The 24,197-nt window shown below is 41.6% G+C and overlaps 1 protein-coding gene across 5 annotated transcripts in view; it reads right to left on the bottom strand.

Annotated features, from left to right (window-relative positions):
* The window catches only part of DNAH3 (dynein axonemal heavy chain 3), a 173,703-nt gene that overhangs the window by 101,016 nt on the left and 48,490 nt on the right, over positions 1–24,197 (bottom strand). For 4 of the 5 annotated variants that reach the window (XM_045072730.1, XM_045072731.1, XM_045072732.1 and 1 more), the window contains 8 exons: positions 23,211–23,364; positions 22,273–22,417; positions 16,575–16,786; positions 12,412–12,503; positions 7,948–8,062; positions 5,663–5,779; positions 4,678–4,857; positions 3,358–3,494 (listed from right to left, as the gene is read on the bottom strand). In XM_045072730.1, the coding sequence (XP_044928665.1) occupies positions 3,358–3,494; positions 4,678–4,857; positions 5,663–5,779; positions 7,948–8,062; positions 12,412–12,503; positions 16,575–16,786; positions 22,273–22,417; positions 23,211–23,364 (1,152 nt within the window). Of the gene's footprint in view, positions 1–3,357; positions 3,495–4,677; positions 4,858–5,662; positions 5,780–7,947; positions 8,063–12,411; positions 12,504–16,574; positions 16,787–22,272; positions 22,418–23,210; positions 23,365–24,197 lie in introns of those variants that run through there. The other variant, XM_045072734.1, reaches the window with a different exon arrangement.

Genomic DNA, 24,197 nt, shown 5'->3' with positions numbered 1-24,197 from the left:
GGGGCATAGAGCGTGGACACAGTTTGGACTCAGAGCAAGAGAAAGTGAAAAAGCTGGTATATATGAATTTAATATGGTTTGGGCGTAGGATACTACCTTTTGGAACAGTGGTTCTGAACTTTGGCTGTACTTTAGAATCACCTGTGAAGCTTTTTTTAAAAACTTCAATGCCAAGGTTGCACTGCCCAGAGTTTCTAATATAATTGATTTGGGGTTGGGTCTGGGGATTGACAGATAGATAGATTGATTTGAAAGATTTTATTTATTTATTTGACAGAGACAGACACAGTGAGAGACAGAACACAAGCAGGGAGAGTGGGAGAAGGAAAAGCAGGCTTCCTGATGAGCAGGGAGCCCAATGCAGTGCTGGATCCCAGGACCCTAGGATCATGACCTGAGCCGAAGGCGGACGCTCAACCACTGAGCCACCGAGGCACCCCATGACTGAGCCACACAGGCGCCCGTGGGGATTTATATTTTTAAAATCCAAGGTAATTCTAATATATAGTCAGTATTGAGAAGGAGAGAGAAGACCTCCTTATTTTTCCTTATCTCAAAGTATGATATGTCACAGGTGTGAAATAAGAAGTATGCTATTAATGAACCTATCTGATGTGTACAACAAAGGCAAAAGGAAATGTAGGTAGAATTAAACTTCCTTACATTTTATAGCCCATTGACAAATACTTGAGACAGGCAGAGTGTGACACTCCTCCAGGAACTCACAATTGTCTTAATGTTAATGCTTTGCTAAAAGCAAAAAACAACCTTTGCTTGACAATAGCCAGACCTCCAGGATCCTGTAAGTCTTAACATATGACAATCCTTTTGGAAGCTTGCTTTGTCTCTACCTGCTCCCCCAAATTTACAAGAATACAATCAATTGTTCCTCATAATCCTGGGGCAGCTCTTTCTGCCCATGGGTCCTGTCTCTGTGCTTTAATAAAACCACCTTTTTACACTGAAAACATCCCAAGAATTCTTTCTTGACTGTTTTTTCCTGGACCCCACAACACATCACATCACTATACATGCAGAGGCTCTGACCATGTTTTAAGTTAGAAATGATAAACTCATTCTCTTGCTCAGACCCTTCAAGCAGCAACCACAAACCATTAGGAAATACTAAAGGTGTATAAACCTTTACTGTAACCACCAAGCTGAAAGTCCCATAATGGAGGGACCACGTGATTATGGTCTTCACTGATTATGGTGGATTATAAAAATGACTACAATATTTATGGCTCCTCTCTACAAGAGGTAGAGTCTGTTTTCACATGTCTCATACTTGGCCTGGCTCTTTGTCCTGCTTTGGCCAACAGACTGTAGTAAACGTGAATTCATGTAAGTTCCAAGCCTAGATCTAGCTGGCCTTGGGAATCCCACTACCACCACTATGTGGATAAATCCAGGCTAGCTTTCTGGTCCAACTATCCTGGTTGCCCCAGCCAAAAGGAAGCCAACCACTAGACCAGTGACATCAACTACCAGCTGGCAAAAGTCATATGAATGAGCCCTCATGAGACCTTTGGAACCAGCTCAGATCAAAGGAACTGCCTGGCTAGACCAGAAGAACCATCCAGCTGAGCCCAGCCCTATTTGCAAACCCACAGAATTGTGAGCTAAATAAATAGTTGCTGTTTCAAGCTTCTATGTTTTGGGGAGGTTTGTTACACAGCAAAGAAAACTAATGCATTATAGCTGCAGTGTTGAGCAGGTAGACAGAGCTCAATCATTATTTGTTGACTGACTAACTTACCAGTAATTAATGATATCCATTTCTCCCACTGCCAAGTAAAATTCAAACAGGTGGTCTCTATGGATTTATCATGTGTGATAAAGCATATGGCTCAATGGCCATAAGAGTCATTAAAAAAACTTATTACCTACCATAAAATCGTTATTTAGCACTCTGCATTTTCAAGATAAAATTAATTTCAAATATGTGAAATTATTCAATAACATTTTCCAAAGTGTTTTCTCAGAGTGCTTGACTTTATTCTGTAAAAATGCATAAACACACATTGAGAGAGAGAGACAATGTGTGTGTGTATGTGTGTGTGTCTAATGTAGGGAACAAATGAGGCTTAGAGATGTCAAATAACTCAGTATTTTATGTAGACTGCCTGGATTGAATTCTGGCTTGTCCATTTACCAGTCTTATGTTTTCTGGCAAGTTACTATTTCCTTGTTTGTAAAAGGCAGATAATAATAATGTTTTTAACCTCATAGAATTCTGGTGAATTTAAATAAGTTAATGCAGGTAAGGCACTTAGGCCAGTGTCCTGACATATGGTAAATGCTGTGGCGGTGTTGGCTATTGTTCATATTTTTATAAGGAATAACACTAGGAGGAATAGGACTAAAAGCCCAAATATCAGGGGTTTCCTCTTCCCAAGTTTTGTGCTTCCAAATTGAAGTTCCTTCCACTATTTGTGCTGTATTTGTGTTGTCCAATCCTGAAGACATTAGCCATATATGGCTAGCTACATCACAAAATTAATATCAAATAAATCAAAAATTCACTTTCTCAGGTACACCAGGACATTTCTGAATCCTACACAAATCACTTTTTTAAAATTTATGGTGGAAAGCAAGAAACTAACTTTGTCTCCAAATAAGGGAACAATGAAATTTCCTTTTCTTAAAAGCACATTAGGATCAAACCTACATCCAAATGACATGGAATGACCACCCATGGTGAGCTAGACATGGACAGATTATCAGGGGCAAGGACCCTCTTTTCTGGAACCAACCCTCTAAAATGACTTTGACTTTTATGTAGAAGAACACTAGTTCTTGTGGAGAAAAAAAGAGCCAAATATTTATAAGCATACCTACCAGAAACTACAACATTTGATGGAAAAGATATTCAACTGACATTTCTTAAACAGTTTAGACAGCCAAATGCTTTACATGCATTATTTCACTGATCTGCATAAATATATGAGTAAGAGCCATTATTGTATTTCTATCTTACAGTGGAGAACCGGAGGCTCAGATAGACTTGCTAGGATCTCGAGATTAATAAGTGCAAGAGCTGGGACTCAAACCGACGTCTGTTTAACTTCAAAGTCTAGGCTCTTAATAATGACTACTGTATCCCTTCAGTTGGGTATTGGACCATGATGGTTGGCAACGATGTAGACTTGGCCCCTGTCAGTGTCCATTCAACTTCATTCTAAGTAATGACCGTGAAGATATGCCCTCCCCATGAAAGCAGTCTTGTGGAGAATGGAGAACCAAGAAAGACTATGAAATAGGTTGGTAGAAGCCAACTCTCAGGATGAAAAAATGTAATTCTACCTATAGATGGGTCAAAAAGGCAACTCCGAATGAAAGAAAAGTACCAGATACCTAGGAAAAAATAGTCTCTTCTTCTCCAAGTAATCATTCAGCCCCTTCTGGATGTCCTCCAACAGAAGGTTGGCTTCTTGAAGCTTCTCAGCCATCCTTGGCTGGTCTGCTGCGACCAGAACCCTGGTATCTTTCACCTAGGTTCCATCAAATAAAGTGAGAATCACCATGGGGGTCCCGGATTCTGACACCGACCATTGTAGCGAGCCTACAACCAGTACAACAAACACTGACCTCCTGGCCCAGCTAACTTAGCCTCCTAATCCTATAAGGGTGAAATGCTCATACAACATGATTCTATTCCTTTGGACATGTTTGGCTCTTTCTTCTACAAAAACCTTCCATTTCATGCAACTCCTTGGAGTGACCTTTTATTTGTTAGATGCAATGCTGCCGATTTAGGAATTGTTTAATAAAGTCAATTTGCTCTTTAAAGTTTAAAATCAGCCAATTTGATCTTTAATAACTAAGATCATTTGAATTTGTGTTACTTAATACTTGCAACCAAAAAATCTGGACTAATACAGAGTTGGAAGAAACAGGATATCATTAGGCAATATAAATGCCTAATAGGGTGGTTAAATTTTCTTGAGATATGTTCTCTACAAGGGAGCCCTAATGGAGCACATTTGGCTTCAAAAAGGAAAAAGATACCATCTCTTAACAGATACTCCTGATTGCCTCGTATACCCAGTGAACTCCCCTTCAAGACTTGTTTCCAATGTTGCTCCCCTTTGAAGGACTTCCTTGACACTGCCAGGCAACAAAATCACTCTCCTGTGTTCTAAAAGCTGTTTGTGTATATACTCCTACAATAGCTCTCCTATTTACCTAAGACTCTCTCCTCACAAGACAGTGACTAGGCAGATATCATTTTCTTGTCATCTTCAAGTATTTTCTGACTGTTAATTCAATGCTGAGTATCAAGTAAACATTTATTAAATAAGTAACTGAATATGGAGGAGAATTTGAGTTCTGAAATGATTCTCAATCTGTAAAAGTTTTATTGCATTATCCTGTGACAAAAGTCTCCTACCTTGTTAGGAATGAGAGCTAAATTATACAGACTGCTAACAGTTGCCTCTAGGGAGGTGGGCTTTCAAAAGGCCTCCATTCTCTGTATTACATATCTCTATGTTCGAATGTTTAGTAACAATAAGTTTCAAAATCAGAAAAAAATTTATAAAAATATTTGAATTTGGAAAAAAATCTGGTTTACTTATAAATTTCAAGGGACATGGTTATGATGCACAATGAGCAACATCTGTACGGCATCCCACATTCCTGATGGTGAGATGTGCTAGGGAGTTAAAAACTTACCGCTTGGGACATGATTGATTTCCAGTAACTATCAACGATGGAAAATTTCCTGCCCTCTTCTGGCATCTGGGCTATGATGTCCTCTGAACTAAAGATTGGTTCCAGGTAGAGCCAGGTGGCTTGGCATTTCAACCAGGCATCCAAAATTTCCTGCACACGAACCAGCTTTTCTTCCCACTTCTGTGAATTTAGCATTTCACATCTGAATCATTAATCTGCCACTTTGCAACACAGGCCCACTGACTGAACATATTGGATGGATTCGTTCATTCATTTGCTCATTCACTTGTTTAGCAAATACTTGTTGAGTATTTGCCCCCTATGTTCTGGTCATTGTTCTAGGCATTGTGGATTCAGCAAAGAAAGTAACCGACAAGCATCCTTGCCCTCACGTAGTTCTTTTTCTAGTGGAATAATAACAGTAATAACAGCCATAATACATCTTCTGTGACTAGTGATGGTCTGAGTGCTTTAAGTGAAACCAATTAATCCAACAGATTTATGAGGGAGATATTATTACAAAACTCACTTTACAGATGCAGAAACGGACATACAACAGTTCAAGGAACTTGTCCAAGGCCATACAACAAGGGATGAAGCCAGAATTTGAACCCAGGCAGTCTGGTTCCAGAGTCTCTGCCCTTAGCTTATGCCATTTCTATAAACAATGAGCAGAGGAGGCCAAACCTGTACCCTTGTGTAGTTTACATTCTAGATTACTCTAGCCCATAAAATACTTTCCAAATGTATTTTTATTCAGTGCATTAAAATCATCTCATCTTCTCTTTTGGCAGACTGTTGCAAAGACACAGTGTGCCATATGCTTACTTGGATGGTTATGGCTTTCAGTCTTGTGTTATTTATTTTTTCCAATCAGGAAGAACTGAGCTTCTTTGTGAACTGAACTTAAAAATCTTCTCCCTCCTCCAACAAACCCAGAGCTAATAATGAGACATCACAAACCCTCCACCTCATTTCCTCTTACCCGGCATTCTGCTTCTATGGGTTTGATGAATGGGGAGCCACACATGGTCTGGGTCTTTATCACGTGATCATCAAGTAATAACTGAATGTCATCAACTGCACACAAGATGCTTGTATCCTGCAAAAAAGATTTGCTGAGCTGTCAAAACCACAAGACCCCCCAATTTTCATGATCATCTCCAAAGGGCCCACAGCTCTGCTGTCCACCCAAGTGGGGCAGAAATCTATCTCACAGAGGATGGAATTTCTATTTTCTTCCTTCAAAGTGTGTGTGTGTGTTTTAAAAAGATTTTATTTATGAGAGAGAGAGAGCACACAAGTAGAGGTGGGGTAAAAGGAGAGGGAGAAATAGGATTCCCAATGAGCAGAGAGCTCTATATGGGGCTGGATCCCAGGACCTCAGGATCACAGACCTGAGGCAGACACTTAATAACAGACTAAGCCACCCACCCTTCCTGGAAAGTGTTCTTAAAGACATTTATTCTCAACCTCTTTCGCAGAAATCAAATATGATCTCAGCCCATATCTGCAATTATTATCTGTTGGGGCTTGGCAGGGTGGGGGAGGGGGAGAGCATGTTGTTCTATCTTCTCTAGGTTCTACTTCCCTGGCCACTTGCTTTGCTGGCAAGCTGATCCTCAGGTGGGCTCAGCTGCTGACCTCAATGGTTGGCCCTTGACCTGTGGTTCCCAAACTATGTGCTGAGAGGCTGCTGGGCACTGCAGACAACTCAGAAATTTCATTCAAAAATGAAATACAGATTTTTTTCTTTTAATTTATATGTATTTTTTAAAAGCAGTTGTGGATAGGATACAACTACTTACTAGAGTTGTTTGATCCTAATTACTTCATAAACAAAGCTGTTAGGAATTTCTTTTGGCCCAGGGAGGGGAACTAGAGAGAGGGGGAAGGGAAGCAGGCTCCCCACTGAGCAGAGAGCCCGATGTGTGGCTTGATCCCAGGACCCCGGGATCATGACCTGAGCCGAAGGCAGAGGCTGTAACCCACTGAGCCACCCAGGCACCTCTATACTCTAAGTTTTTCCTAGTAGTACAGGATACTGTGCCGTGAGGGTCAGCTCCTACGAATGCCACTCTTTTTCCTGGGCCACCTTGGTGAGCCAAGCTGAGAGGAGTCTGCCCCTCTTCTGGCAGGTCTGGCCTCTCTGGCTCTGTTTTCACTTCCTTGAAGCCTACATCTGGATGGTTAAATTGGGGCTAGGATATATTCTCTCATCTACCTACCAGTAGTTTCTACCAATAGCTCTGCACTTGAAGGTGTGTCTAGCTTTTAATAAAATGATACTGCGTGTCCCTTTTGCCTGTCAAGCCTTGTCTATTAGCTGCATCACTCAAAAACTCTTTTAAGATGGGCCCACTGCAACTGAGCTGTTCCCAGGTTCCCTAGCTCAACCCCTCGACCCAGCCCAACAGCCTCCAGCAGTATCTAATCCCATCAGGGGGTGCAGCACCAAGTTGTTGCTGACACCCTCAGGTGCCTGGTCTTGCTGAGAGAGACCCCAGTTCTTTTCCCTTGCATTGGCTCAGCTATAGTTCTTATCCACACAAAATCGAGGTGACTGACTGTTCGAAGTAAAACAGTGGAGAAGTCACAAAAAGATAACATGCAGCCTGGAGGACAGGGAGATTCTCAACCTGCACTGCACGTTAGAAAAAACAGGGCAGCCTGAAAAGAAATACATTGTTTTGAGATGCTTTAAGCGTTGTTGACCAGGATGTTCCTGAAGGACAGTGGTAGGTAAGCCCTCCCTGGGAGGTGCTAATTCAACAGTCTCATTCAGTTCCTTTGCACTGAGAAAGCTTGTTGCTCTGAGTGAAAAGCCCTTTCTCATTTACAAAATGCACCCTTCCTGTGGGGCCTGGAAGGAAGAATGACTGGCACATGAAGGCAGATGGGAGGAAACAATCTAATGCACAGGATAGTGATTACAGACAAGACCGCATTAAAAACTCCAAAGTTGCTAAGAGACTGATCTTAATTGTTTCCACCACAAAAAAGAAATGATAATTATGTGACATCACAGAGCTGTTCACTAACACTAGGGTGGTGATCATATTGCAATACATAAATGTATCAAATCAACACTTGTACACCTTCAACTTATACAATGTTGCATGTCAATTATAGCTCAATAAAAATAAATTTTAAAAAAAGATGTTAGGGATCCTTTCTTCCTGAGCTCTGCTGCAATTCTGAATGACTACTCTGGGTGAGCTATAATAAATGGGCTGCTGTCGGGGGCTGGGTGGTGGAACTGACACTCACAGTGTCTCTGTACTTCATGAAGTTGAATGTCATGTTAACCCAGTCTGACTTCATTTTCTCCAAGTTTTTCTCCAGAGAGTATTCCTTACTGGCGGCTGCACCAATGGGCTCCAGTCTAAAGAGAACACAGCAACAGCAACATCAACAGGAGGAGGGCAGTTAAAACACGGCAAAGGAGGAACTGCGGTTCACCCTGAAGACAAATTTAAAAGGCCCTTAATTTTACGAAAATGTTTACTATCCAACTCTAAGATGCGCCAGCTAGCTCTGATGTTTTGCAGGGTTTCTTACCCTCAGCACTAGCAGCCTGTGGGCTATATTATGGGCTGAACTGTCCCCCCTGAAATTATGTGTTTAAGTCCTAAACCCCAGTATCCTAGAATGCGAGGTTCCCTATTTGAGATAGTGTCTTTAATGAGGTAGTTCAGTTACTGAGTAACAAATAGAGTTGTTGATCACTATATTGTACACCTGAAACTAATATGTTAACTATAACGGAATTAAAATTTTTTTATTTTATAAAATTTATTTAAGTTCAATTAGCCAACATAGAGTACATCGTTCATTTCAGAAGGAGCATTCAAAGACTTATCAGTTGCGTATAGCACCTGGTACTCATCACATTGAAATTAAAATTTTAAAAAAGAGGTAGTTCAGTTAAAATGAGGTCATTAGGGTGGCTCCTGATCCAATATGACTTGTGTCCTTACAAGAAGGGGAAATTAAGGGGCGCCTGGGTGGCTCAGTGGGCTAGTCTCTGCCTTCAGTTCAGGTCATGATCCCAAGGTCCTAGGATCAAGCTCGCATTGGGCTCTCTGCTCAGTGGGGAGCCTGCTTCCTCCAATCTCCCTGCCTGCCTCTCTGCCTACCTGTGATCTCTGTCTGTCAAATAAATAAATAAAAATCTTAAAAAAAAAAGAAGAAGGGGAGATTAAGATAGACATAGGCAGAGGGAAGACCATGCAAGGATACAGGAAAAAGGCAGCCTTTTGCAAACCAAAAAGAGAGGCCTCAGAAGAAAACAATTCTGCCAACGCCTTGAACTTTCTGTCTTCAGAACTAGGAGAAAATAAGTTTCTGTTGTTTAAGCCACACAGCCTATGGCATTTATTATAGCAGCCCTAATAAATGAATATAGGGTTGGAGAGGGGGCTGTCTTATCCATTGCACGACGTTTAGCAGCATCCCTGGGCTCTACTCAAAGGAGACACCAGTAGCAGACTGCCTCTGTTCCCACCTCTTGTCAGTTGTGGCAACCAAAAATGTCTCCAAATATTGTCAAATGTCTCCTAGTTGTGGGTGGCGGGGAGGTGTCCCCAGTTGAAAACTACTCCTTTAAAGCCATTAAAACAAGACCTCCTTTTCCCTCATTTGCATTTTCTCCTTACTCCAGAATTATTATTCTGACTTCCTGTTTGAATCTTAGAACTTCTGTTAACCTACACGATGGCTTTGCTCTACTTCTTGCCCTAATTATTTTTTTTCTTACATAATCTCTACACTCAACGTGGGGCTTGAACTCACAACCCCACGATCAAGTCGCATGTTCTACCAAAAGAGCCACCCACGTACCCCTGTCCCCACCTTTTTAAAAAACCACTGCAATTTTCCTGATATGCTGGGTCCACATCTATAGACTTTCTGTACCACAGAAAGAGGGAAGACAAGTTTCTTTCTTCATGCTTCCACACGGGGAGATGGGTCCTAAACTCAGGTGTGACCTGGGAATTGGGAAGAACCCAGAAGCCAAGTACTTGGAAGGAGAAGGAGGGGTTAGTCTCTCTGTCTCAGCACTTGTCTTCCATTGCAAACCCGACTGCAGAAGAAACAATCTCTTCTTTCCAGGAAACTGAAGCCCAGATGAAGCAAGTGATGTGCCCAGAGCCATATATGCATCTGGGGAGTGCCAGAACCAGGTCTAGACACCAGTTCCTCTGGCTTCTAATCCAGTGTTTCTTCCTCCCCCACAATGTACCTTTTCTCCTCTCCTTGTCAGAAGGAGCAAGAGAATTATTCAAATGTGGTCAACCAAATAGGACCAACTAAACAGAGCTGAGAACCCAGCCTCATTCATGGCAGGGGAGGAGGCATATTCCAAAGCATGACTAATCAAGACCTCCGCAGCAGGGTCAGCATCCTAAATGTGGCCTTCTTGGGAGATGACCACAATGAGTGTGCATGTAGGAAATAATTAATAGAAGCAGGTGCCAACCCAGGTGGGTGTGAGACAAGGAGGCTGGCTGCGTGGCTGTGCCCAAGTCACCTGACAGTCCTTAGGTCCCCCCATCGGCATACACCCGGGATTGTCGGTATAATTAAGTAAAATGTTTGGAACATGCTTTAGGACTTATAATTTTGCAAATAATTGCACAGGGGAAGGATTAATGGGTTTGGGGGTTCTCGAAGCCCATCAAGAGTTTACCTTACACAGGGGCTAAAGAAGCTGGTGAACTCTGTGCCACAGGTGATGACGCTGCATTAACTGTGGGATGGGGGTGTAGGGGGACGTCCCAGCTCACTCACAGGTAGTGGCTGGGAACTTCCGATGTCAACTCAGTGCAGGTTACATGCCTTGTCTCCTAATCCCCACCGTAACTCGAATCACCCAGCTACTAGTCTTCTTTACCAGATAAGGAGACTGAGATACAGAGAGGTAAACAACTTGGCCAAGGTGCTGCCACATTTGGGTTTGTCATTGTCGAGTCCACTGGCATGGAAAGTGGCGCAGTTGCTGGGTGTTTACTTGTTTTTTTCGTCTCCTTAGATGGGTTTGTTCTTTAGGTGGTACAACACGGCTCTAGAGTCAGCCAGTCTGGGGTTAGGTCTTGGTTCTTTCAGTTACCTCTGTGACCTCTGGCTAGTTACCTAACAACTCGGATCAACTTATTTCCTCATCTGTAAAACAGGGTGATAATAGTAGCTACAACCTTGGGTTAGAGTGAGGGATTGGTGAATGTTTATTAAATTCTTAGTCCAGCATATAGCTGGTATCACTTAGAAACATCTTCAAGGGGGAAAATGTGGCCTTTTAATGAAATAACTCACACCTGGTAGAAAGGCACCTGTCTCCAGGTTGCTCCTCAAAGACAGCCTGTGATGGTGGTATGGGGGTGGGGTAGGGGTTGGAGACCATCAGAGCATTCAGGCGGCAGAGAGATTTGGGGTCTTGGGAGCACATTAGATTAGACCCATCATTCCCATGGGAATGGAGAAGGGGAGATGGCATGCATCAGAATCACCTAGAGCAGTGCTGCCCATTTGAGATCAAAGGTGAGTACCCCACTTTAAAGTTTCCAGAAGCCATATTTTTAAAAAGTAAAGAGAGGGGCACCTGGGTGGCTCAGTGGGTTAAAGTCTCTGCCTTCGGCTCAGGTCATGATCCCAGGGTCCTGGGATTGAGCCCCACATTGGGCTCTCTGCTCAGCACGGAGCCTGCTTCTCCCTCTCTCTCTCCCCCTGCCTCTCTGCCTACTTGTGATCTCTGTCTGTCAAATAAATAAATAAAATCTTAAAAAAGAAGTAAAGAGAAACAGGGGAAATTAATTTTAATAAGTTAACTCAGTATATCCAAAATATTACCATTTCAACATGCAATCAATATTAAAACTTATTATTTTGCTTTTTTCCTTAATAAGCCTTTGAAATCCAGCTCCTATTTATACTGCCAGCACCTCTAATTCAGAACAGTTTCATTTCAAGGGCTCAGCAGGATATGTGGCTGGTGGCTCCCACACTGGAAGGTGCTGACCTGAAACACTGGTTAAAACACAGATTGCAGGGTCCATACCCAGAATTTCTCATTCAGTAGACTGGGATGGGGCCTGAGAACGTGCATTTCTAACACGTTCCCATGGGATGCTGATGTAGCTGGTCTGGGGACATGCCCAGAGAAGTTGTGTGTCGAGTTAAACCTGAACCCCACTGTCTAAGAGGGATTGTAGTCCACGTAATACAGCACCTCCCATCTTCTGCCCCCAAAAAGGTGCAGACAAACCATCAGAGTCCTCAGAATATCTGGTCCTGAAAATAGCAATTCAAATAGCACCAATTCCTGCATACAGACTCCTGCATACAGGGGCATTCAGAGAAAAGGAGAAAGCAAGTGAAGAATTCTATCATTTGACTGTGTTTTTCAGATGCCTAAGGGCTCAGAGAGCCACTCTGTTTGTTTAAAAGAGGAAACTGAAGCCCAGGAAGGTGGAATGATTTTACCTGAAGTCACTCAGACCAGGGCTTGGAGCTCAGTTTCCAAGAACTTTTTTTTTTCCCCCTTTGAAATAAAATCTGACAATTGTCTAGTTACAATCTGTCATCCACTCAGCAACTGAAAGTGAGTTTCACCAGGAACTTAAGTCACCCTGAACCAGAAGGAGAAAAACAGACCAGTAGGAGGCCAGTCATATCTTGTGGGGATTCAGATACTTGGACTGAAAAGCTTCCTGAAGGGGGGAGGAGGAGTCTTACTTGTCAACAAATTTGCCGAACCCATATTCCAGCATATTCAAGAGGCAAGTTGTTTCTGTGGGCTTTATTTCACAGCCGACAATCTCACTGATCTGCAGAAAAGAGAGGAAAACAAATGCATGTTGTCCAAGGTAGTAGCACTGGCCAGTAGATTTTCCATGATGAGAGACGTGTTCTATCCCCACAGTGCCTTATAATAGCTGCCAGTCAAATTTAGCCATTGAGCCCTGGAAATGTGGCCACTGTGACTGAGGAACTGATTTTTAACTTTTATTTAGTTTTACCTACCTTTAATTTAAATAGCTGTACAGAGCTAGTAGCTATTGAACTGGATGGTGTAGGTCTAAAAAAAGTGGGAGGCAGCCTAGGGCCCACACTGAATTTATCTGGCTTACTGGGGATCACTGCCTATCAACACTTGCCTAGTGCCAACTTGTGAGTACCCAGGGGGGTGAAACTGGATCCTGGTTTGTTTCTGTGCTCCCAGAGCAAAGTGCAAAGCCTGGTCTATGACAAAAGCTGCAGTAAGTGTTTGCTGAGTAAAAGGAGGATGTTATGAGCATATGGGACAGGCAGACCCCCCCAATTCTACAATCTGAGGAAGCTTGGAAGGAAGAAGAAACCCCCTCTGCCCAAATATCTTCCTTTCCACCTCAGCATGCTAACTTGCTGGAATGGTTAGCACTCGTTGTGCCCATTCCTATGGTGTAAATACTGCCTCGTGCATGTATTTTAACTGAAAATATCCCGGAAGGAGGTCTCACATGAAGTCACCTAACGGCTTTGAACACTTTTCTCAAGGACTGAGAGATCTGGATGAGGGTTCCATGTGCTCAAGAGTAGGAGGTCCTGAAGGATAATGAGGCTCTAGGAGAAACCTCACCTGCTGCCCACCTGTCTCTGTCCAGTCCCAGGAGGATTATAGGATGTCAGAGGGGGAAGGAATATGAGAGCTGGGTCCTGTTCTATCTCATTTAGCCATGTGTCCCTGAGGCCTGGCATTTAGTAAGAATCAGTAAGTGTTTATGGAGTGAAAGCATGCGCGAACCAGCTAATTCAAATGGCTTATCAATCGGGTCCTGAGGACACCTGGAGGACCACCAAGATGATAAAAATCATAGAAGTAATTAACATTTATTGAGGGCTTACTAGGAAGTAGGCAGTGTTTTAAGACCTTTATGCACTTATTTCATTCCCTCAATATGTTGAGGAAGATACAAATGTATTATTATTCCTGTTTACATATAAGGACACAGAGACAAAATAAGTATCTTGTCCAGCTAATAAATGGCAGAATTGTAACTTGGACCCAGTTCTGCCTAAAATTAAGCTCTTCTCCATCACATCTAGTGAGTCTCTCAGGTTGTCTATGTACAGTTCTGAAAGTTATACACTGCATAACTCTAAAAAGTACAATTCACAGTGTAGTTCACAAAAACCACATTTCCCCGAGTTGCGGAGTGCACAACCTGCACAACTGTTCCTGGTGACCCTGGACTTTGATTTATTCTCTAATACTTGAAAGTGCTCTCTCTAGACTTAAATGACATTAACTATGTGAAGCACTAGGCATAATACTTGGCCCATAGGAAAGACTCAGAAATTAGTAGTTTTTAAAAAATTCCTTTTGTTAATTACGGAGACTAACAAAGCATCTGTTTTTCTAATTCTCAAAGCCTACAGCTGCCCTGTCCAATATGGAGCCATCAGCTTCTTGTGGCTATTGAGAACTTGAAATGTGATTAGCCCAAACTGAGATGTGCTCTAAGTGTAAAAGCATACCACATTTCAAGGACTTAGTATGAAATATGTGGGAGAACACATTAACATTTTTATATTGATTACCTATTGAATAATAATATTTTGAATATGTTTGGTTAAAGGAAATATATTCATAAAATTTATTTCACCTGTTTGTGCCTTTTTTTTTTTTTAATGCGGCTACAAAAAACTCTAAAATTAGACATATGGTTCCTATCATTTCCATTGGGCAGCACTGTCCCAGAGAGCCAGCCTTGGTACACATCAGTGTGGTTTCCTCTTAAGGTCAAATGTCACCCTGTTCATCTTGTTTTAAACCACAGTAACAACCACTTTGCTGAAATTTGTGCCCTAACCCAAGGGACTAGCCCTTCCTGCTTAAGTTCTGGGAAATGATCAGAAACCACAGCACAGCTGCCCCACACCCCATGTCCCCGGAAGATCCTGTAGCCTTAAGAACTAGAGGTGGTTTAACCTTCACAGTCCCCTGCCACAGTTAGAATTGGTGCATATAGATCTCCTGAGTTAGGCATGAGGGCGGAGAATGGCTTCCCCAGGCTGGTGGCTATCAGTGGGATGGTGTGTGGTTTGACCTACAGTGCAGGCAGGAAGGGCTCTGTGTGTATTTGGTGATCTCTCTCCTTTCTGAGCTCACTTTTAATTGTTCAGGCCCTTGGGTTTCCACTTTAGGGGCTCATTACTCAGGAGCCTCCACCCTGGGTCCAATACTCTGCTCTTATCTACAGTTTACTAATCCCTTTAACCTGAGATCTCTTGCTCCATTTCCCCCAGTCAAACAGACCTAGATTGCAATTCCCTCGCTCACCACTTACTAGCTTTGTGATAATTTACTTATTCTCTCTAAGCCTCAGTTTTCTTAAAATCTGTGAAATCAGACAACGATAGTTCCTGCTTCAAAGGGCTGTTGGGAGGATAAAATGAGGGAATCCACACAAAGTATATCACACAGAACCTAGTTCATTGTTGGTGTTCAGTATGTTTGAGCTATTACTGTTACTGCTTTTTTAATTCTCGAGTTTTTCCAATCTGTTCAACTAAGTGATCTATAAATGAGAATTATGAATGTCTAGGAATGCTTCAGATTTTTAAACGTGCCCACATATGAGAAGAGCATCATTACAGGGAAAGCACCAGGCCGAGGAGTTTCCTGGGATGGTTGTTTAAATGTGCCACTGATGAGGGCACTTTCTGTAGTGTCATCTCATGGAGAGAACCCAGCATTACCAAAGGCAACTTGTCTATCCAATCTCCCCAGCCCTCCAAATGGGTCAAAGTTCTAGTTGGGCTAGGTTCACGGGGAGAGGCACCCTAGGAGCACCTTTAAGTGGGAGCACTTCCGCTGGGGCAAGGCACGACCAGAAGTCTGCTCAGATGAACCCTCCCTTGTCCTCCATTACACCCTTTGCTTAGGTGATGCATTTCAAGACTTCCTGGGAAATTAAAAGCAGTTCCCTTTAACAGAAAACTTCAGAATCTCTCACGTATCAAGATCTCTGTATTCCCAGAGAGATCAAAACGCTCCTAGCTCAGACTTCATTCTCTGAAAGGTAATGGGTGTGCTGTCAGCGTGGGTCCTTCCCAATGACGACCTCAGTCATGTGCGTGGCTCCCAGAGAGGAATTCCAGGCCAAATCAGAGAGAAAACTGCTTACGGAGAGCCAGTCTCATCTCCACCTCCACACAGAGCAACTTCTCAGTAGAGGACGTTTCAAGGCCATGGCTAGCCCTTGAACGTGGTGATTATTTTAGAAACACAGCGCGTTTTCTTTTTTCTGCTTAGTGTTCACACCGCACTTATCACCCTCACACTTGGTTGCTTATAAAAGTCCCAACTATTTTTAGGGAGAATATTTATTATTCCCATTTATAGACTCAAAGGGCTGAAAGAAGAGTGAAATGTTACTTCTGAACATAGCCTGTTGGACACTGAGGCTCTACAGTAGAGTCAGCCCCAGCAGAAACCATCTGGCACCCTCAGGAGGCCCCCAGAAAAGGTGTGGCTCTCTCTTTTGTCTGTCCTAGGTCAAAGGACAAATCAAGGTCCCTCCCACTGTAATTCAGTGCCCTTATCGCCCTTTAGGACCCCAAGCAGCCGTTTGCTGAGGAAGGCAGAGAAGGAAAGACTTTGTGGTCACTGGCTGGAGCATGCTTAACCATCAGCAACAGGGTCCCCAAAGGAAAGGGTCAACCTGTTCACGTGAAGAGGCAGGCACTTCTGCCTGTTCCCTTCCTCTTCCCATTACTTCCCCCTTTAGCCTCAAGTGGAATCTCCCATTCAGAAAGGAGAAGCTTGACCCAGTATTGGTTCCTGTCTTCCAAAGGGCTACCAGGACTACGTATAGGTTGGGTATGGATTGGGCTGGGTAGGGGGTGACAGGGACCTGTTGCCAGTGCCGCTCCTTCATTCCTGGATTGCAGGAGATGCTGAGGATAGGGATGTGCTGTTTGAATTTATCAATCTTGACTTTCACATTCTCGGCTAACCGTCTGGGTGCAGGGACATCAGCTAGGGTCTTGGTCAATTTATATATCGTTCTCCACATACTCCCTATTTCATCTGAGATCTCCTCAGCATTCAGCAAGAAGAGGGGTCCTGAAATAGAAAACATGGGATGAGGGAAGGGTTCAGACCCACCAAGTGGAGGTTAGTCCTGTGTACTTTTAAGTCCCCGAAGTTAGAATGGTGCCTATGGTATGGATATTGGAACAGGCACAGGCTGTGGAGTTGGGTCTGGATCTGAAACCTCTCCTTGGCTGATAAAACCCTAGGGGTGTTTTCCTGGAACTTTTCTAAGCCTCAACAGCGTCACCTATGACACAGGGGTGATAATGGACAGCCTGGCAGGTGATCGTGAACATTAAGTGAGCTAAGTGGCAAACACAATGCCTGGCATGTAATACAAGTGCAGTTAGGGAATTAACTATTAGTGGTGGTTACAGATGCTATTATAGAAGCAGTAAAGATGCTCTACAAATCCTGTGAAATATCAACGAGCGGCGGGTGGGGGAGTTCTTTGTACAGATCTGGCAATTTTTCTGTAAGCTTGAAATTATCTTAAGATAATTTTTAAAAAACAAGGACCCCTCATTTAAAAAAAGTACTCTAAAATATTAATTTCCTTCTCCTTTTCTTCAAAGGGATCTTCTAGAGTGTGGGTTTCCACAGTCAGTCAAAATCCTTCCATGCTGCTGCTTTCTTCCCCTTGGGCATTTCAAATCGGCATTAAGTCTTGCATCATGATGTTGCAAATTGATTCAGAAACACTTTTCTTTCATGGCTACTGAGACTAAATAAAGCCTTGTTAATTTCACATGCTTCATCAGCCTGACGTTTTTGAGGCGAGTAATCAAAATTTAAAACTTTTTGAAAAGAAAAAAAGAAATGTATGTAGTGTCTGGGCAATATATAAAAATAATAATACATCATGTCCAGTTTGGGTTTTTCATGGGAATGCAAGGCTGGCTTAATATTTGAAAAAAATCAAACAATGGAATAAACTATATTAACAGTCTAAAAAAAGAAAATCACATGACAATATCAATTAATGCAGAAAAAGTATTTGACACAATTCAGTATCCATTTCTGATGAAAACCTCTAAACCAACTAAGGATAGAAAGGAGATTACTCAGCTTGATAAAGGGCATCTATGTAAAGTCTATACTATCTTTATACCTTTGTATACTGGAAATACGCACAGCTTTTTACGCATCAATCATACCACAAACCAAACCCAAATAAAACAAATCCCTAATAGTTAATGGTGAAAGATGGAATACTTTTTCCCTAAGATCAGGAACAGGGCAAAGATTTTCACTCTCATTACTCCTAATCAACATCATACTTAAAGTCCTAGACAATGCAATGAGGCATGAGAAAGAAATCGGAGGCATACAGATTGGAAAGAAGAAATAAAAATGTCTTAGTTTTCCGGATGTCCTGACTGTTTATAGAGATGATCCAAGAAATCTAAAGAATAGCAATAATGGGGCACCTGAGCCTCAGACTCTTGATTTCTGCTCAGGCCATGACCTTGAGGTCATGGGATCAAGCCCCGTGTTGGGCTCTTCTCTCAGCAGGGAGTCTGCTTGAGGATTCTCTCTCCCTCTCTCTCTCTCTGCTCATTCCTGCTCTCACATGTGCATGCTCTCTATCTCAAATAAATATTTTTAAAAAGCAAAGGACAGCAATAACAAAATCTTTGCAAGGGAACAAACACATTGTAACAGAAATGAGAAGACATCTGAAGGCTCCATTAGTAGACTGGGCACAGCTGAGGAAAGAATCTTTGAGCTTGAGGATATATTATCGAAACTTCTAAAATTAAAGCAAAAATAAGATGGGGGAAAAAATGGAACAGAATGACTAAGAACTATGGGATAACTACAAAATGTGCAACACACAAGTAATGGAAATACCAGAAGGAGAATAAAGAGAAAGAACAAAGAAAATATCTGAAGCAATGACTGAGAATTTCCTGAAAATTAATTTCAGATACCAAATCCACAGATCCAGGATAAATGCCAAAAACCATATCTAAACATACTATATTCAAACTGTAGGAAATCAAAGTTAAAGAGGAAAACTTGAAAAAAGCCAGAGGGAGGGGGAAAAGCACCATAACTTTGGAGGAGCAAAGATAAGCCATTATATTCCCCTTCTCCTCAGAAACCACACAAACAAGAAGAGAGAGGGGGCACCTAGGTGGTCTGCCTTCAGCCCAGGTCATGATCCCAGGGTCCTGGGATCCAGCCCCATGTTGGGCTCCCTGCTCAGTGGGAAGCCTGCTTCTCCCTCTCCCACTCCCCCTGCTCGTGTTCCCTCTCCCACTCTCTCTCTCTGTCAAATAAATAAGTAAAAGCTTTAAAATAAAAAGAAAAAGAAGACAGTGGAATGAAATTAAAGTATTGGGAGAAAAATCCCACCAACCTTAAAATTCTCTATCCTGAGAAATTATCCTTCTAAAGTGAAGGAGCAAGAGATACTTTCTCAGACAAACAAACTGAGGGAATTTGTTGCCAGGGACCTACCTTGCAAGAAATGTTAAAAGAAGTTCTTGAAAGAAGGAAGAGGATTTGTCAGAAACTCAGACTTAGGTAAGGAAAGAAACAGCATTAGAGATACTTTAATTTTTCTTATTCTTAGCTGATCTAACAGTAACAGTTTGTTCAAAATAATAATAGCAACAATATATTTGATGATTACAGTTTATATACAGATGACATAAATACCAGAAATGACACAACAGATGGAAGGGAGGAATTAGGGATGCTTTACTATTACAAGACATTTTTGAAATAAAGTTATATATAAACCTTAAATAGAGTCCAGCAATCTACTCCTGGGCATTTACCCCAGAGGAATGAAAACTTAATGTCAACATGAAAACTCATATATGAATGTTTACAGCAGCTGTATTCATGACAGCCTAAAACTGGAGACAACCCAAATATCCACCAATGGGGCAATGGGTAAAAAAACTGGTATATCCGGGGCACCTGGGTGGCTCAGTGGGTTAGGCCTCTGTCTTTGGCTCAGGTCATGATCTCAGGGTTCTGGGATCGAGTCCCATATTGGGCTCTCTGCTCAGCAGGAAGCCTGCTTCCCCCTCTCTCTGCCTCTCTGCCTACTTGTGATCTCTCTCTGTCAAATAAATAAATAAAATCTTTAAAACAAAACAAAACAAAACAAAACAAACAACTGGTATATCCATACGATGGAATACTATCCAGCATAAAAGGGAAGGACCGATGCTTATAACCAATAACTGGGATGGATTTCTAAGTAGTGTGCTGTGTGAAGCAAGCACTGTCAAAAAGTTACATACTATATCATTCTGTTTGTATAACAATCTCAAAAAGAGGAAACCATTGTAACAATGAAGAGCCCAACAATACCAGGCACTCTGGCTGGGGGTAGAGTGTGACTACAAAGTGGGCAGTACAAGGAATTTTGCTGAAGTGATGAAACTTCTGCCTCCTGATTGTGGTGAATCTATGTATATGTTAACATTTATAGAACTGTATGCCAAAAATGTCCTTTCTGCTGTGTATGATTTAAAATTAAAAAATTAAATGCAAAACAATTTTTAATACAATATCACTTTCTAATAAAAAGACTTGGTAAACTATAAAATATTTCCCTAACACCATAAAAATTTTGTATCTCAAACCAAAAAAAGCAGCATGTTTAAAGGTGACACTCTGCAAGAGCTCCCATTAAAATAAAGAGTAAGGGCGCCTGGGGGGCTCAGTGGGTTAAAGCCTCTGCCTTCGGCTCAGGTCATGATCTCAGGGTCCTGGGATCTAGTCCCGCATCGAGCTCTCTGCTCAACAGGGAGCCTGCTTCCTCCTCTCTCTCTCCCTGCCTCTCTGCCTACTTGTGATCTTTCTCTGTCAAATAAAAAAATAAAATCTTAAAAAAAAAATAAAGAATAAGATGAGGGTGTCCATTAGTACCACTGTTTATTTTGGAAGTGCTAGTCAACACAGAAGAGTGAATTTTAAAAAGGGTATACAAACAAATAAATAAGGTAAAGTAATATAATTGCATAGATATAGCTGAGTACTTGGGAAAATTAAGAGTGCTAATGAAGAGGGCCCGTATTGCATGGAGTTCTGGGTGTGGTGCATAAGCAATGAATCTTGGAACACTGAAAAAATAAAATAAATTAAAAAAAGAAATAATACAAAGAAAGGCATTAGTGAAAATGAAAATTTTTTAAAGAAAAAGAAAAATAGGGATGCCTGAGTGGCTCAGTTGGTTAAGCAGCTGCCTTCGGCTCAGGTCATGATCCCAGTGTCCTGGGATCGAGTCCCACATCGGGCTCCTTGCTCGGCAGGGAGCCTGCTTCTCCTTCTGACCCTGCCTGCCATTCTGTCTGCCTGTGCTCGCTCTCATTCTCTCTCTCTCTGACAAATAAATAAAATAAATAAAATCTTAAAAAAAAAAGAAAAAGAAAATTTAAATATCAAATCAGCAATAAATAAATAAAAAGAAATTGGCAAAAACCATTTTCAAAGCTTTTACTCCCAGGTTTGTTAAGGGTGTGAAGAATGGGTACTCTTAGATACTGCTAGAAGAGCAATAAATTAAAACACAACTTTTCTAGAAGATAGTTAATAACAAAAAGTTTTTAAAATTCTAATTAATTTTCATCCCATGATCTTTGATCTAGCCATTTCACTTTTTAGGAATTTACCTTAAGAAAATGATAATTGTACCCATTACACTGGTGACAAAGATGTTCACCACAGTTGTGCTTATTATAACACTGAAGTGGTGCAAAAATATTTCAGGCTTAGCTTTACAGGTCTCAAGAGTTGGTCCTCTGCTCATATACACTCTCCCCAGGAGACATCATCCATGGCTTTTCATTGTAATCTACACTCAATCATTCCCCAATATAAGTTTCCCCCCAAACATACAATTTAACTTCAGGCTGATATCCTCATGTTCCCATTGGGTGTTTGCAGACACCTTGAACCTGGTATATTCAAGCTGATGGGTCTTTTTTCCTAACAAATTTGTCATTTCTCTTATTCAGTGATGGCAATATCCACCAAATTACCTGGGCCAATAATCTGAAAGTCACCCTAGGTTCTTCCTTTTCCCTCCCTGACACCTGCCCCCTATCAGATCAGTCATTAAGTCCTGTTGACTCGACCCCTCCATCCCCACCGCCCCACTGCCTCCAACCTCCTCTTCTTTCTAGCCTCCAGGATCTAGAGAAAAAAGGAGTAGTTTACAGATAGATGTCTCTGGCACTCTGGCCCTTCTTGGAACAGCACAGTGATGGAAATGCTATCTTATTATTCCCCCTCTCTACAATCCATGGTCCTGGGCGACTTCCTCTTCTGTTATACCCTGGCAATAGGTCTGGCACTTCAATTCCCACTTTCCATCATTATCACATTAGAAAAATTTGACTGTGGGGATGCATTAAACCAGACTATAAGAATATGATAAAAAAAAAAAAAACTAGCTTAAATCTGAAGTTTAAACCCTATTCTAGAACAGGCTGGGTTCTAGAATAGAACAGCCACCATGTCCCAGTAGACTGAGCCCGAGCGTACCGTACCGTTCATCCACTCCTCTGACTTGATGCTAAACTCGTAGGTTGTCAGCCACAGCTGCTCATAAGGCACTTTGTTGCTGATCAAGGCTTGCAGGAGAGGGAAGGTACTCTTCTCCTTTTCCAACAGCTCCTCCTCCTTATTGATCAACTGCAGGGCAAAAGGGTTGCTGCTTACTGGGTGGCTGGTTTTCTGAACCCTCGAAGCCCCCATGGCAAAACCCTCAGTGCTTTGGAAACCAAGTTGAGGAAGACGTTCATTCATTTGGAGAGCAAGAGAGGAAAGCAAGACGTGGACCCAAGTCAGAAAGTCCCTCCGCTAGCTCTGAGGGCTGGGATTGCTAAGATCTAGCAGGATGAAGCTCTAGGATAATTTTCTACTTGCTCCATCCTCTTTAATCCTCCTCTACCATATCCATATCCCCATTTTTGCAATTTTCATATATGTATTTTAGTTGTTTACATGATGCTGCCCCCTTCTTATGTTGACTTGCCTCAAAGATAAGAACTTTAATGGTTAAACAACTTACTAGTTGACCTTCAGGACAATTTACTCAGCTTCTCCAAGCCTTAGTTCTCTTATTTTAAACAGGGATAAATGGGGGCAATCACAGTACCTACTTCAAAGGTCTGTTAGGGGTATTTAGGGATATATCACACAAGAGCCCTTTGTACATTGCTGAGCACATAATAAATACTCAGTGTATGTGAGCAATTATTCTATTGTCATTTCTTCTTTGCGTACGCAATGACTAACAAAAAAGCTGATATAATGTAGGGTTGCAGGAAAACGTAGTTGAAAGCACCAATGAAAAGAATTGGTTAATTCACCCATCGACACTATCCACCTGACAGGTGATGTTAGGAAAACACAAAATCAAGAAGCAGAACCAACAGGGCAGGACAGTCATAAGTCTCCAACCCCAGACCCCAAGACCCCAAACCTCAAATTCCATTAGGGCTTGATCTAGGTTCTTTGAAAGCTCGCTAAGCTTTTCAACATTGTTCTTCATTTCTTCTGTGCTCATCACTTCACGTTTCCTAAACCCATCCAGTTCCTTGTTGTAGCTTTCAAGTTTCACCTCAAATTCTGAGCACCTAAAAGCAAAGGACAGACCAATCACATTTGGACTTTCCACTTTTGATATTCAAAATATCAGCAATTGCTCACCCATATTCAAGCCTAGGGAGAATCTGATCCTCTGATCTTCTATATATCATATAGACTAATATATATATATATATATATATATATATATATATATATATTACTTAAAATCCTACTTCCCAGAGATGTCTGCTGTGACCCTATTGATGATTAAACATTTTCACATATTTACCTGTACGAGTAAATATATATATGTGTGTGTATATATGAAATCTATATAATACTTATCCTATACAAAATGTATATATATATATACATGCTATTCAGTCATCCATTAGGTATTTATTATTAAGGACTTGATACATTCCAAGGACTGGTCTAGGCATCAGGGATACATTTGTGATATATATTATTAAGCTCTCTATCCTCATGGAGCTTGTATTTTAGTGTGGGGAGACCTAGATAAGAAACACATGGATTAATGGACGGGTAGGTGTGTGGATGGATGGATGGATAAATTTATACACAGATAAAGATAAAATGAGTTATTCCTGATAAGCATAAAGGCTCTGAAGAAAATAAAACAGGGCAGAGGGCCTAGTGGAAGGAAACAGAGGGCTACTTTAGCTAGAATGATCAGGGAAGAAATTTTAGCAACAAAGCAAGTTGCACAATTACTTCTCCCTTTTTCTAACAGAGTAGAATATATTACATAGTGTTAAGTTGTAATTGCTTAGCACACAGTAGTTTCTGAAGTATTTTCATGTCCATAATATATACATATGTATATATTTCATACAACAGTACAGTCATCAGTAAATAG

This window comes from Mustela putorius, unplaced genomic scaffold (genome assembly GCF_011764305.1).
Source record: "Mustela putorius furo isolate JIRA1106 unplaced genomic scaffold, ASM1176430v1.1 tig00004043_pilon_pilon_pilon, whole genome shotgun sequence".
Classification (NCBI taxonomy): Eukaryota; Metazoa; Chordata; class Mammalia; order Carnivora; family Mustelidae; genus Mustela; species Mustela putorius.
This window is presented reverse-complemented; position numbering and strand designations above follow the sequence as displayed.